We start from the raw sequence: 14,216 nt of genomic DNA, 5'->3' as shown, positions 1-14,216 counted from the left end.
ATCAGACCAATGTGGACATAGAACATATCCTCAGGAAATAAAGTGCAGCTGTATTAATGGCACTTGGTCAATAAGAGAGGTGTGTTGTGGTTTTCTAAATCTTCATTAAGCATTTGATATTTTACTTGTTAAATATATTTGAAGTGTAAGTAACGATAATTTTAAATCTTCAAAAATGGCTTGTATTAAGCTCTATATTTTTGTACGATTACTTCATAAAACCAATTTGCTGGTCCAGTAATTATTGGTTTTCCAATTAATATGACATGACTTCAGTTGTCTGACAGTGAAACAGCCTGATCATGACCCTAGAAAACTTACTGCTGGATAGCTCATCCATTTAAGAAGGAGTGCAGTCAATGGATAGCACGTGAGGGCCTACTTCCTGAGTACATGCTCGTGTCGAGAGCTTCACGTTCTTGCAGCACATATCATAAAGCTGGGGCAACACTACCCACTGGCCGGGTATATGTACTGCCAGCTTGTGGGGCTCCATGCCAACAACGTGCACACAATCAGCCTAAGATCATCTACAAGCGATGCACGACTTATACATTGTGGAACAAAGAGTTGCACGCGATGGATGCTATAGTTTACAGCCCGTAGTTTACTGCTGTTAGTCACATCTATGCATCACTTTGCCGATGTGCCATTCACCTCCACAAATTTTTAAAGGAGCAGTTAATTCTTAAAGTAATGAAAAAAATATACAGGCCAACACCGAATGTGCAGAGGAATGCCATATGACTATCCATCCTATGATAATGCCAAGCTCATGTAAATGGATGCAGGCATCATTTACATAAATTGGAAAACTCATGCAATCTACAAGAGAGCTCATAAAATTTACAGGAAATCTGTGAATCAATAATACATGCAGTCCATTGAAGAGCTCTGGATGGATATAAATTATTCAATCCACAGTGTTTCCCGGTAGGAGGATGGTGAAGACTTAGCTCATACCGTGATCGATGGACAGCTCAGTGAAACTATGGATGGATAGCTCAAGCAGTTACTACATGCTCTCTAGATTAACATTTCTAAACATCAGTGTTCAAAATCCAAATGACAGAGGCTTCAGTATTCCTTGTTATCCGGTCCAGTCACCCACTTGCCAACTCCAAATTCAGTTTTTTGTGTGCTATCACAAACTTATCATGAGCCCATCAAAACAAGGACCCTGTACTCGAAACAAATCAAAAGTTGCAGCAATCAAATACTAAGGAAATCGAACCCAATTGCTGCAAAACCAATGATTGAATTGTTTGAAATGACTGACTGCAGAAGCATCAGATCGAAGATAATCCAGGACACATCTTCTCGTTGGAGAGAAACAATAGGGGTAGTTTGTCTGCTTTACCGTGTTGGGCTCATCATTTCTAGACCTAAGAAAAGAAAGACTGGGGCAAAGTTCGCTCCAACTTGTTCAAACTAGTCAAAGACAAGATATCTTTGGGTTTTTTATTCGGAAGCCAATTTTCCATAATCAAGTGAGGTATGAGCAACAGGAATTTCACCTCGGGAGAGAAGGTTAATTAATTTAAAAAAACTTTCAATCTTAATCACAGAAGGCGTGGATTTTTCTGTTGTAAGGACAGTGAAAGCAATATTACCCATCATCATCACACATCACCAGTGATTTAAAGATGGCACAAATGTGTGGTTTGATGTGGAAACCCTGCAGCTGCTGCCAGTGATTTGCTGCCCCTCCATGGACTGAGCTGCTTTACAGCCTTCCTCAACAGAGCCAAGGGAATCAGTCACGATCAACATTTCAGGGAGCTATGAACTAATCTTTTTGTTAAATATCCTGAATTGCACATTTTTTGCACGAGGTACTGGACACATCTACTTTGGACCAGAGAGCTAATTTTATACTCGATGATTTTAATTCCTTTAGAAAAACACTGAAAAATAAACAATCTAGAAATATAATTGAGTAACTCAGTTTACTGAGAAGCTCTGTGATTGAAAATGTATTTTTCTGGGGTGAAATCTGATAAAGTTTATTTGGGGATATTTTTACTTCTTAATGCCTGTGTGCTTGATGTGATTTCAGTGTCAGATGGACATCAAAAGCCAACACACCCCTTGGAAAGTTTCTTGGTCAGTGTATTTCTTCAGTGCAATCCAAAAACTCTGGTCTGAGACACTACTAAGGGAAGTTCATTCTTGACTGCCTTCACCTTCTCCTCCCCTCCCCTCCCTGCACCTGGCTCCATCGGCCTTCTTTTTGGTCTTCTTGCACCAATCATTCGCCTACCCCAGTCTCTGAACTCCACCCCTTCCCCTCCCTCATGTGGCTCCTCTGCTCCTCATCGTTCACACCTCCTCCCTCCACCTATCATTATCACCCATTTCCCTTTCCTCTTTATACTGACTATCTTCCCTCTCCACTCACACACCCGAAACATTGGCAATTCCTTTCCACCCCACGCCTGCCTCTTTGTCCGCTGAGTTCCTCTTGTAGTATGTTTTACGCTCATTTTTTACATTCTTTCCTCCCTCGCCCACAATGGCACTGATCTCTACTTGCCCAATCAACTGATTGTATCTCTCATTGGGCACAGGCTTGTATTCCCAAGGCCTGGATCACAAACTCGCTGACACTTTCCTATTGATTGTCACGAAGATCTTTGAATCACAGGATCTTTGTGGGCAGCTTCCTTCAAGATCAGCTTTGAGCGACGCTGACTGCAAAATCCAACTCAGCGAACTAGACAATACGTCCAAACCTCAAATTCATCCTTATGCAAACAGTTGCCTTAGCTCCATCTAGTAGGTGAAGCATTGGAATATGACTCCAAACTCCATTGACCTCCTGTACTAATAATACGTTCACCAATTGAACTTGATAATTGCCACAGACAATTCACTGACTAAAGGTAATTGAATTGCTCTAAGCTCAAAGACAAACAAGCTGGCTGATTTATAATGCTCAATAGTGATGAGCACTATTTGCATTGTGTCTCCGAACTCTACCTCACCATGTTTGGTTGAATTTGTGTGGCCACAGATATTTATAGAGTAATTAATGTTATTTTTCCTCATGATATCATGCTAAACTCTGGGCAACTCCGAAAGGAATACTAGAGCTCTGTGCATCTTGGTTTCATGCTCACGGGTCCACTTCAATCGACAATATAAACAGATGGATGATGGCGAGCAACAATAAATATTTTTGCAACGTCACCTTTTCTCCCCTGTCTCCTCTATCTCCTTTCGGACCGGAAAATCCCTGAAAAACAAAAAAAGTTATCAAAATGATTGGATAGATTTTAAATTAGAGCTTGGAAAAAATAATAACATTACAGTCTCAAATTATTTATACTGAGATTATATTTAGATTATATTTACAGTCCACTCAATATTTGACATACAAAAGTTATTGTCTCATTTTCTTCTTGCTAATTACTCCTAACTTCCTATTTTTTTATTAAATATGTTAGAAAATATGAATATATTCAATATGAATATATAACATAAAACATGTTATATTTTTAACCTTGAAGGACTCCATTTGATCCTCGGGTCCATGTCAGTTGCCAGGACAGCAATCCCATTCCCCATCTCCCTCTTTCTCTGTTTTGCTGCAAATTGTTCTCCCTCTTGCACAACCATAATTTCCTCTTTGATTTGTTTTGTCACGAGCCTACTCTGAGTGATAATTTACAGTCACCCATTAACCACTTCTTTGGGGTGGGGAGGAAGCTGGAGGACTAGAGGGACAATGTGTAAACATGCAAACTCCATGCACACAGTACCCAAGGTTAGGCAGAAAATCAGGTCTCTTGAACTGTTGGTCTCTAGGCACGGTGGCGCAGTGGTAGAGTTGTTGCCTTACAGCGCTTGCAGCACCTGAGACCTGGGTTTGATCCCGACTACGGGTGCTGTCTGTATGGAGTTTGTACGATCTCCCCATGACCACGTGGGTTTTCCCCGAGATAGAAACATAGAAACATGGATTACCTCCCACACTCCAAATATATACAGGTTTGTAGGTTAATTGGCTTAGTATAGTGTAACAATTGTCCCTAGTGTGTGTAGGGTCGTGTTAAAGTGTGGGGATCGCTGGTCGGTGTGGACTCGGTGGGCTGAAGTGCCTGTTTCCACGTTGTATCTCTAAAGTAAACTAAACTAAACTAAACTAAACTGTGAGTCGGTACTAAATGCTCTGCCACTGGTCTACAACTGGTATGTTTTGCTTGACTAAATCTTATCATTCAGGACAACTCACCAAATTTCCTCTTTCCAATGGAAACAAATCCAATCATTTTAATGTTTCATTGTTTGTCAAATTTCTGGTACCTGGAATCTGCTTTATTGCTTGCCCCTGCATTTCACATTAATAGCAGGATTCCAAATAGGGATATTTAAATAATTTGAAGTCAACAAATAAAATAATCAAAATTTAAAATTTCAATAAAATACAATAACTATTATATATTCTGCACTTCTCATTTAACTTAATTTCATTGTTCTATCTGGGACATATGACAATAATACCCTCTTGACTCTTGAAGTGGACAAAATTGACATCCAATGAAAACGAGACAGACAGAAACAGATTATAAAGGAAATAAGACTTACATCTAGCCCTGGGTCTCCATCAAGGCCCTATCAAAGAACAACAAATATATAATGATTGGCATAGCAATTTCCAAAGAAATTCCCTGGAAAGATAAACTATCTCAGATAATCTCTCCCTTGGGTGATTCAAGAACTCGTTCAAGAACAGATTCCTCCTTGCAATGAACAGGTTCTTGAAACATCTTAACCGCAACCCTATCTCGGGCCTGAACCAATACGGACTTTGGTTGCTCTTTATAGTTTGGTGTCGCACTATCATGGTCTCATTTACAATACAATACAATACAATACAATATATCTTTATTGTCATTGTACAGGGGTACAGCGAGATTGGGAATGCGCCTCCCATACGATGCAATAATTTAATTAATTTAAACAACAGCAACCCACGAAACAAAATGTAACAGTTTTAAGACAGAATTACCCTTACAAAGGATAATCGATAATTTGTTGTATTGTATGCTGTTGTTGTTGTTGCATCTAATGTGCCTGTAAAGCTGCACCAAGTAAGAATTTCATTGTTCTGATTCATACCTGGTGCACATGACAAAAATACCATTCTCGATCTTGATTTCTTGTTCTTGATCTCTGGATCTTGATCTGGTGTATAGTGAAATTTAGATTTGGAATTGCAGGTTGATTTGGATAGTTCGAGAGAGTGGACAGGTAAAGTGAATTGGTAACAAAAATGGGATGGGAGATGAATGGTAATAATAGATTGGGAAAAGGGGTCATGCAACAACACCTGGGAGCCCTTGCACACCAGTTGATGTAAGTAAGCATGTCAATGCTGTGGGTGGTTAAGAAGGAAAATTATATTTGGTCATTTGTAGCAGGAGAATTTGAGCATGGGGATTCTTGTTGGAATTGTACAGGTATTGGTGAGGCACCTTGAGTTTTGTGTGGACGGCTTTGGGTTCCTTATTTAAGGAAGGATGTGCATACGCAATGCTAGCATTTATTTCGAGAGGGCTAGAATACAAAAACAGGGATCTAATGCTGAGGCTCTATAAGGCACTGGTCAGGCTGCATTTGCAACATTGTAAGCAGTTTGGGGCCCCATATCTGAGCAAGGATGTGCTAGCATGGGAGAGGGTCTAGTGGAGGTTTACGAGGAAGATCCCAAAATGATCACAGAAAAGATTAGGTTAACATATGATGAGCGTTTGAAGGCATTGGACCTGTACTCGCTGGAGTTTAAAAGAATAAGGGGGGACTTCATTGGTGAAATCCCTGGACAGAGTGAATATGGAGAGGATGTTTGCACTGGTGGGAGAGTCTAGGAGCAGAGGCCATAGCCTCAGAATAAAAGGACATACCTTTAGAAAGGAGATGAGGAGGAATTTCTTTCATCAGATTGGTGGTGAATCTGTGGAATTCATTGCCACAGATAACTGTGGAGGCCAATTCAATGGATAATTTTAAGGTGGAGATTGACAAATTCTTGATTAGTAAGGGATGTCAGGGGTTATGGGGAGAAGGCAGGAGAATGTAGTTGAGAGGGAAAGATAGATCAGCCATGATTGAATGGCGTAGCCTTAATGGGCCGCATGGCCTAATTCTGCACCTAGAACTTATGAACGTGAACTGGAGAAAGTTCAGCAAGGATTCACTGGACTGATTACAATGATGCGCAGAAAGACAGTGGGCCAATTTGGCTTATATTCACTAAAGTTCAGAAGAAAAAGATGGAATCTCTTAGAAATCTACAAAGATCGAACCAGACTGAACCCTTTCAATGTAGGCAGGATGCTTCTGTGTCCAGGACCCGGTGTCCCAATCTAAAGGGGTAACGGTACTTAAGATGGCGGTGAGGTGACATTTCTTCTCCCAGAGAGGGAAGGAGTGAAATTCTTTGCACAGAAAGCAAGTGAAGTCAACTCAATAAACATCTTCAAGAAGGAGTTAGGTATTGTTCTTCAGGCGAGGGGAGATCAAGGGTTAAGTGAGAATGCTGCAACTGGGTACTGAATCAGCCACAAGCATACTGAATGGTAGTCAGTTCAAGGAGCCAAACGTTGACAGCTCCTCCTATTGCTACATATGTTTCTATATTCAGCGCCTTGACAACAGAATAGTAACTCTCTGGGGGTTTTGCACAGCACCGTTGCAGAACCACTCACAATTCCTCTCACACGCTGTCCATTCACACACTGCAGTAAGTATGTTCCAATGTAAGGTGCATTGCGAGCCACATCCGCCTGCCCCAAACACAGATGCAGATTGCAGTTCAATATCAAGTCTGGGCTTGCTGCTTCTGATGGAGAGTGCTGACAATTTGTTGATTGCCCACTTGCACACACTCTGTGCTGGCTGCCTGAGACTGCAAGAAATTGCAGAGAGTAGTGGATGGAGCCCAGTCCATCACATAAATGAACCTCTCCCCCATGAACTCCATCCACACTTCATGCTGCCTTGGAAAAGCAGCTAACATCCTCAATGAGATGCAAGAAACTGTAGATGCTGGAAACTTGGGCAAAAAAACAAACTCTGGATGAACTCAGCAGGTTAGGTGGCATCTGTGGGGGGAATGGATAGATGGCATTTTGGGTTGGGACCCTTATTCAGACTGATGAACATAATGCAGGATCATTTTTTATCCCAGGCATTCCCTCTTCTCCCCTCACCTGGCAATAGATACAAAAGCTTGAAAGTGTACACCATCAGATTGAAGAACAGCTCATAAACAAGGGTGTACTCCCAGTCTTCCAACCAGCCTCATTGCAGACCTTGCAATTTAAAAAAAATGCTCTTTCTCTGCAATTTTAGCCCTACAATGCTGTAACATTATATTCTGCACTTTGATATTTTTGACTTTGCACTACCTGTTGTAGTACTTACATATGACTTGATTGTACTCATATATAGTACGACTAAATTGGATAGCATGCAAGCAAAGCTTTTCACCATTATCTTGATACACGTGACAATAATAAACCAATACCAATAACAAGATCTGGCATATAATCTATATATCCACAATCTACTTATCACAATCATTTTCAGCATATAAATGACAATTGGTGCCATGGACCGACTTTGCACAAATTCCACATTGGGTTCCTGAACTTATCTCAGCTGCAGCTCCAAAGTTCACCTGAACTTTGCCACTTTCCCCTCCTCCTGTTCCACAAAGCACTGATGTCTGCATCCTATCGAACATTGAGCCCGTTTCTCATCCAGCCAGATTTTACAGTTCAAATTACAATTTATTCTGCATGACTAAAATCTCATCATAGCATCAACTTAACAATCTGTATATTCCACCAGTCACACAGCCATGTTAAACTGAGGCTCTGTTACCTCCCTCAGGCAGGTGCTGATGATCCCAAGGCATTATTTTGAGGAAGAGCTGGGCAATTATCTGTGGCGTCCTGGTCAATATTTTGCTTTTAAGCGTGTGATTTGGTCGCTATCACTTTGCTTTTGTTGGCTTTTGCCATATCGAAACCCTAGTGAACCTGCTGCATTATTTATCGGTTTATTTATTGGTTTCTTTATTGGTTTATTTACCTCCTGCAGTATGTGTCGGTTGCAAGAGAGTGTGGGATATTGTGAAAGCTTCTTTCTACTCCAGCATCAAGGGTGTTAGCTCAAAGCCTATAGCATTTCATCTACTAAATCCTGGCATCATATTGCCAACGTGGGATTAGTTCTCGAGTGTGGCTCTTCTGATAAAATGTGCCAGGCAATTAAATATTCACTTTGGATTAAAACTGTACAGATTTCCCTGATGCTCTCCTCCAGTCAGTGGCCTGTGGCGATCCCAGTACAGCACTGTCAATCTGTCAATTAGTATAAGCAAGGTCTCTTTTAGCTTTCATTAATTGGCAAACTTCCAGTTGAAAACATCTACACGATGGCAAGAGTGAGCTTGTCTCTGTGGTTTACCGGCACAGCCAAATAAGAACCCAAGCTTTGACATCTATCACAGCTGTCAATGTGCAAATTCACGCCATAGAGCAGATAAAATGCACAAACTCTTTCCCAAGCCATGAGTAATCGTGACATTAATTGTGCTGCACTCTTTGGTGTTTGCTTCCACATGTGGGCACTACATTTACTCACAGGCAAACCTGTAGGTCCTCTAGGCCCAGGGTTACCAACAGCTCCTTTTTCACCCTGAAATAACAACAATTTTAATATATTTAGTTTAGTTTAGGGATTAGTTTATTTTAGTTTAGAGATGCAATGTGGAAGTAGGCCTTTAGGCCCACCGAGTCCACGCCGCCTGTACACTAGTTCTATGTTATCCCACTTTCGCATCCTACATACAAGGGGGAATATATAGAAGCCAATTAACCTACAAACCTGCACGTCTTTGGAATGTGGGGGGAAATCAGAGGACCCAGAGAAACCACAAGCGGTCATGGGGAGAACATGCGGACTCTGCACTGACAACACCTGAGGTCAGGTTCGAACCTGGGTCTCTGGAGTCGAGGCAGCAACTGCGCCGCGCTATTTTATAAACTAAAATAAATCATTTAGAAGAAAAAAGTATTAGTAAATGCTTTTAATGTCTTTAGGTGTGACAGAGCTGGAAACTGACAAATGCAGCAAAGTTTAGAAAGAGGGTGCACAGAGTTCATTTGCATCCACAGCACTGATTGACAATTAAGTGCTGAAATGAAACCCATCACTGGAGAAGTCTATTTGAGACAGGTCACTCTATTTTTCTTGTGGACTGGAATAATGGAGGTAGATTGGGACAGAAAACTGTTGAAGTGAGAGGTTGAAGGTAAAGCGAAAACTGTGGCCAATTGATTGGTGCATGATTTCAGAACATTAACCGGGCTGGCCATTTTACGGGAGTCTACCGTCATGAAAGCAGATCTGACTTCTGCCATTGAGTCACAGAGTCATACAGCATGGAAACAAGCCCTTCAACCCAACTTGATCACACCAACCAACATGTTCCATCTACACTAGCCCCACTTGTCTGCATTTGCTCCATATCCCTCTAAACCTTTCCTGTCCATGAACCTGTCCAAATGTTTCTTAAATGTTGCGATAGTACCTCCCTCAACTACCTCATCCGGCAGCTCTTTGTGTGAAAAAGTTACCCATCGGTTTCCTATTAAATCTTTCCCCCCTCAACTTAAACCTATGTCTTCTGGTTCTCGAGACAAATCAGTGAGATGTGTGGGACAGAGTCTGAGGGGGGTGAAAGGAACACGCCTTGTTGGAGGTTTGTTTACCATCTGAGAGAGAAGCATCATGAGAGATCTCTCCAGACTTTGGTTTGTAGCCTGTGATGCATCTCTCTCTCGGTTGAGCTTCATGCTTTTTATGTCCTGCCACGTTTGCCCAGCAGCCACTTGATTGAATTGAGCCTCCAGCCTGTTTTGGAAGTATCTCTTGACATCTCTGATAGCCTTAAGGAGATGATACTTGGCCTCCTTGTACAGTCCTTCTTGAAAGCCTCGGATCTGGACTTTAGCAGAGAGTGAATCCCTGTGTTCATCCAAGGTTTCATCCAGTTAAGATTCTGGTCATTGTTGATGTTTAGGATATTGACGGTCGGCAATTTGGACAGAGTATAGCCAGCGATTTCCAAGGGTTGGGTGAGGACTGTCAGTTGCTGGAGATGGTTATTGCCTGGTACCTTTCTGGTGCAGTTATTACTTGCTACTTAAATACCCATGCCTGAATGCTGACTAACAGTGGCTGCTTATAGACAAGGGCTTCTTTAGTAGCTGAGGAGAATAAAGCATTTGCTGAGAAAGAATAAAAATCAGATGAACACCCAGTATCAACCCGGTTCTAATTTGCACAATGCAAGGTCACTCTCAGCCTCATTAACTTTGCAAATTCCTCTTTCCAACCTTCTGAGGACTGGTGTCTAAATTGAAAGTTGAATCTGCTCAGCACTGAATCTGCTGAACCTGTTCAGCACTGCCTTCAACCACTGACCGTCACCTCACCTTCTGTCTTCTTTTTCTGTTCGTTTACTTATTTATCTATTTATTCACTTCTCTATGTTCTAGTAATCCCTGTAAAGTGTCTTTGAGTGTTTGAAAAGCACTATATAAATGTAATGCATTATTATTATTATTATTATTATTATTAATCCCATGAATCAGTCAAGTAACAACCTAACCATCAGAATAATACATTCCATTCAATGTTTTGAACTCTTCCATCAAATTCCCTGTGTGCGTTCTGTTCCACCAGCAGGATGGACACACCAAATGTGGTCCACAGCCTGGATGTCCTCAATATTGGCTCCAGAGCCCACAATATATCAGGTCGAACATGGGCGAAAAAAGAACCTACCACTTGATGAATCTGTACTCCTTAATCAAAAATCAATGTGCTGGAGGAACTCAGAGAGGCAGGCATCATATGGGAAGGGAAATGGACAGACATCAGTCTAAAGAAGGGAGGTACAAAATGCTGGAGCAACTCAGCGGGCCAGGCAGCATCTCTGGAGAGAAGGAATGGGTGACATTTCGGGTCAAGACTTTTTTTCAGACTAAAGTCTAAAACATCAGTCTAAAGAAGGGTTCCAGACTCTTAACGTCACCTGTCCATTTCCCTCCACAGATGCTTTCTGACTCATTAGGTTCCTCCACCACTTTGCTTGTAGCTCAAGATTTCAGCATCTGCAGCCTATTGTGTCTCTAGTACTCCTCAATGTCAAACAACACCTGGAAGAAATCTCCCTGTGTTAGAGGGAGGGAGGGGAGCAGCAAGAGAAGCTGGGTGGATGAACTTAATCTCAACACGATGAAGTCCATGTGCTCCTTACACTTGCCGAAGGGAGATAAATGTTGAAGACAGTTACAATGGAAGAACGAAGCTAGAGATTATATTGATCTTTTCAACATCTCTTTGGAATAATGAGCAAATTTCACCAATGGACCTGGAATTGCTTCCCGTCGTTAGACTGGATCGAGGGTGACTGGCTGAACCAACCATCTGCTATGTACATTCAGCACATGTCCTAGGGATTGAAGAGTGGGAATACTGATAGCTGTACCAGGGGCTCATCTAGGGTGAGGGAGACTAATTGTCTCAGAAGGAATTAGAACCATTAGGACCAAGGTCTTGATGGATAACAAATGGAGAGCAAATCGTTGTGATATTGAATGTATGGAAGTGAATGAGTAGGGACAGAGTTTTTTTAAACTGGGAATGGCCACAGAAGGAATGAATGTTGGGGCTGAGGGGAGGATGTGAGTCGAGAAGAACACAAGATTCAATATGCCCTCGATCAATATCAGTGATTGTGACTGTCGAGTGATCAGGGCACATGAGATGGCAAAGTCAAGAAGTTAAATATTGGTGGATGTTCGAATGATGGAAGGAAAGATTAAATCACGATAAAGGGGTTGCCCGGCTTTCGCAAACACAAGTTAGTTCTCAGTGAGGGGAAAAAAGGAGGGACAAACAGAAAAGAAGAAAATATCACAAAAAAAAAATAATATCAAAGATCAGTGCATAGAGGCATTGTGGAAATGTTAATATTACCGGATGTGTGGCATAATTATCATCAGCAACTGAGCAAAGCATTTCTCACTACACATTACACAGTCCTTACTGATCTCTGCAAGGCATTGTAAACATTCAGACAACTTACTGTGTCTCCCTTTGGACCAGCTGGGCCTGCGATCCCCACAGCACCATCCATGCCCTTTCAAGACAATGAGAACAGTTAGTTGTTAGAAACCAACAGACCTGTCACCTCTGGTGGATAACGGGAAAATTAAACTGCTCACATCCATGACAACTGCCTCAACGCTCGATCCTATTAACAGCACAAGTACATTTTCAAACCATAGACACAAAATGCTGGAGTAACTCAGCGGGACAGGCAGCATCTCTGGAGAGAAGGAATGGGTGATGTTTCGGGTCGAGACCCTTCTTCAGTCTCGACCCGAAACGTCACCCATTCCTTCTCTCCAGAGATGCTGCCTGTACGGCTGATTTACTGCAGCATTCTGTGTCTACCTTCGATTTAAACCAGCATCTGCAGTTCTTTCTTACACACTTATACATTTTCAAGCCGGCAGGGTCGGTAGAGTACCAGCTATCCGTTCTTTTCCTATTTCCACTGCACTCTTTATCACTTCATCAACTTGTGTTGAGCTGATGCATGCACCGCTCGTGGAAGTACCTGCACAATGAAGATGTTCAGAGACCTGCCTCACAGATGCAACATCCACTGACCTGATCGACAACAACATTTGCAGCAAATTCACCTTGTGACGGCTCCAACTGGAGCGGTGCCAACTAGATCGATTACAGAAGAGAGAACCTCACCCATTCTGTATTTAAATCCTGGCTTTTATTATTGGTTCATTTGTTCAGGACAGAATCTAAGAGGAGAGCAAAGACCCTGCAGAGATTCTATTGTGGGGCAATCATGATTCTTTCATGACTATCACCCACCGAACCCGGTGGGAATACAGCATACAGCCACAAATGTGAAATCACACGCCTGCACTAAAATTCCCCGGTGCTTCCTCCCCGGATCTACACTTGATCCATTTGCAGCAGTGTGATTGCATGGGTTGCACTCTCTTGACGTGGCCTTTCAGAATGTACAATGTTCAGAGGATTTACAACACCAGCACTGTCTCCATTCCGCACTCTATCTTGGAGCAACGCTGGACAGAATGGGCAGTGAGAAAGGGCAAGTTAGTCAAAGGGACTCACTAGTGCTTGACACTGAAGTGTGAGTGATGCATGCACAGAGACTGGTGTGAGTAGGAAGGCGAGGGGTATGAGCACAGAGCATTAACTAGCTCACGTGGACTGCCCCGCACCAAGCAGAAAGGAGACAGTCAAAAGGAAGGACAAAGTACAAATGTGACCAACTCACCCGCTGTCCTGGCTGTCCATCTAAGCCAGAGGCACCCTGCATAATTTGTGTCATTAGAGGGGTGGGTAAGAGGAATACGGTTTTAGTGCACGATGCTTAATGATCAGAAACAACATCACACAATGAAGATGGGCATTCCTGATTTACTTGTGTATTATATATGAAACACAGACATTAAAAACTCCAAAACATACATGGAATTTATCATGATATGATGTTATTCCAACACTACAATTAATTATCCTAAAACAGTTATGGGTGAGAGGTGTGCCACAGCCTGGTTTAACGAATATCCTCCCTACCACACTTAGTTCTGAGAAATAAGCATAGGGCAATTCTTCCCCAGTATAGGAAGTACAGCTACATTATAAATGTATTTATAAAGAACTCATATACAGTTTGATTATATTTATGGAGCTCACAGGAAACTTCATACATACATTTCCATGAATGACTTTCATCAACTGCTACGATGCTGAAAATCCAGTCATAAACTCATACAGGCCCTTCAGCCCAACTCGTCCATGCCAACTAAGCTAGTCCCATTTGCCCACATTTGGCCCATATCCCTCCAAAGCTTTCCTATCCATGTACCTGTCCAAGCGTACCTGTTAAATTACCTGCATGAACTCCCACCTCTGGCTGTTTGTTCCACATATGCACCACTCTTAGTGAAAAAGTTGCCCCTCAGGTTCCTATTAAATGTTACTCCTCTCACCCTAAATTTGTTTTCTGTTCTTTGATTCCCCTACTCTGGGTAAAAGGCTCTGTGACATTCACCCTATCTATTCCACTCATA

General features: G+C 42.0%; 1 protein-coding gene across 1 annotated transcript in view; it reads right to left on the bottom strand.

Moving 5' to 3' along the window:
• The window catches only part of col25a1 (collagen type XXV alpha 1 chain), a 231,415-nt gene that overhangs the window by 18,617 nt on the left and 198,582 nt on the right, over nt 1–14,216 (bottom strand). The window contains exons 31-34 of the mRNA XM_078396380.1: nt 13,418–13,453; nt 12,173–12,226; nt 4,591–4,617; nt 3,194–3,238 (exon numbers count right to left, since the gene is read on the bottom strand). Of these exons, the coding sequence (XP_078252506.1) occupies nt 3,194–3,238; nt 4,591–4,617; nt 12,173–12,226; nt 13,418–13,453 (162 nt within the window). The remainder of the gene's footprint in view (nt 1–3,193; nt 3,239–4,590; nt 4,618–12,172; nt 12,227–13,417; nt 13,454–14,216) is intronic.

This window comes from Rhinoraja longicauda, chromosome 1, assembly GCF_053455715.1.
Source record: "Rhinoraja longicauda isolate Sanriku21f chromosome 1, sRhiLon1.1, whole genome shotgun sequence".
NCBI lineage: Eukaryota > Metazoa > Chordata > Chondrichthyes > Rajiformes > Arhynchobatidae > Rhinoraja > Rhinoraja longicauda.
This window is presented reverse-complemented; position numbering and strand designations above follow the sequence as displayed.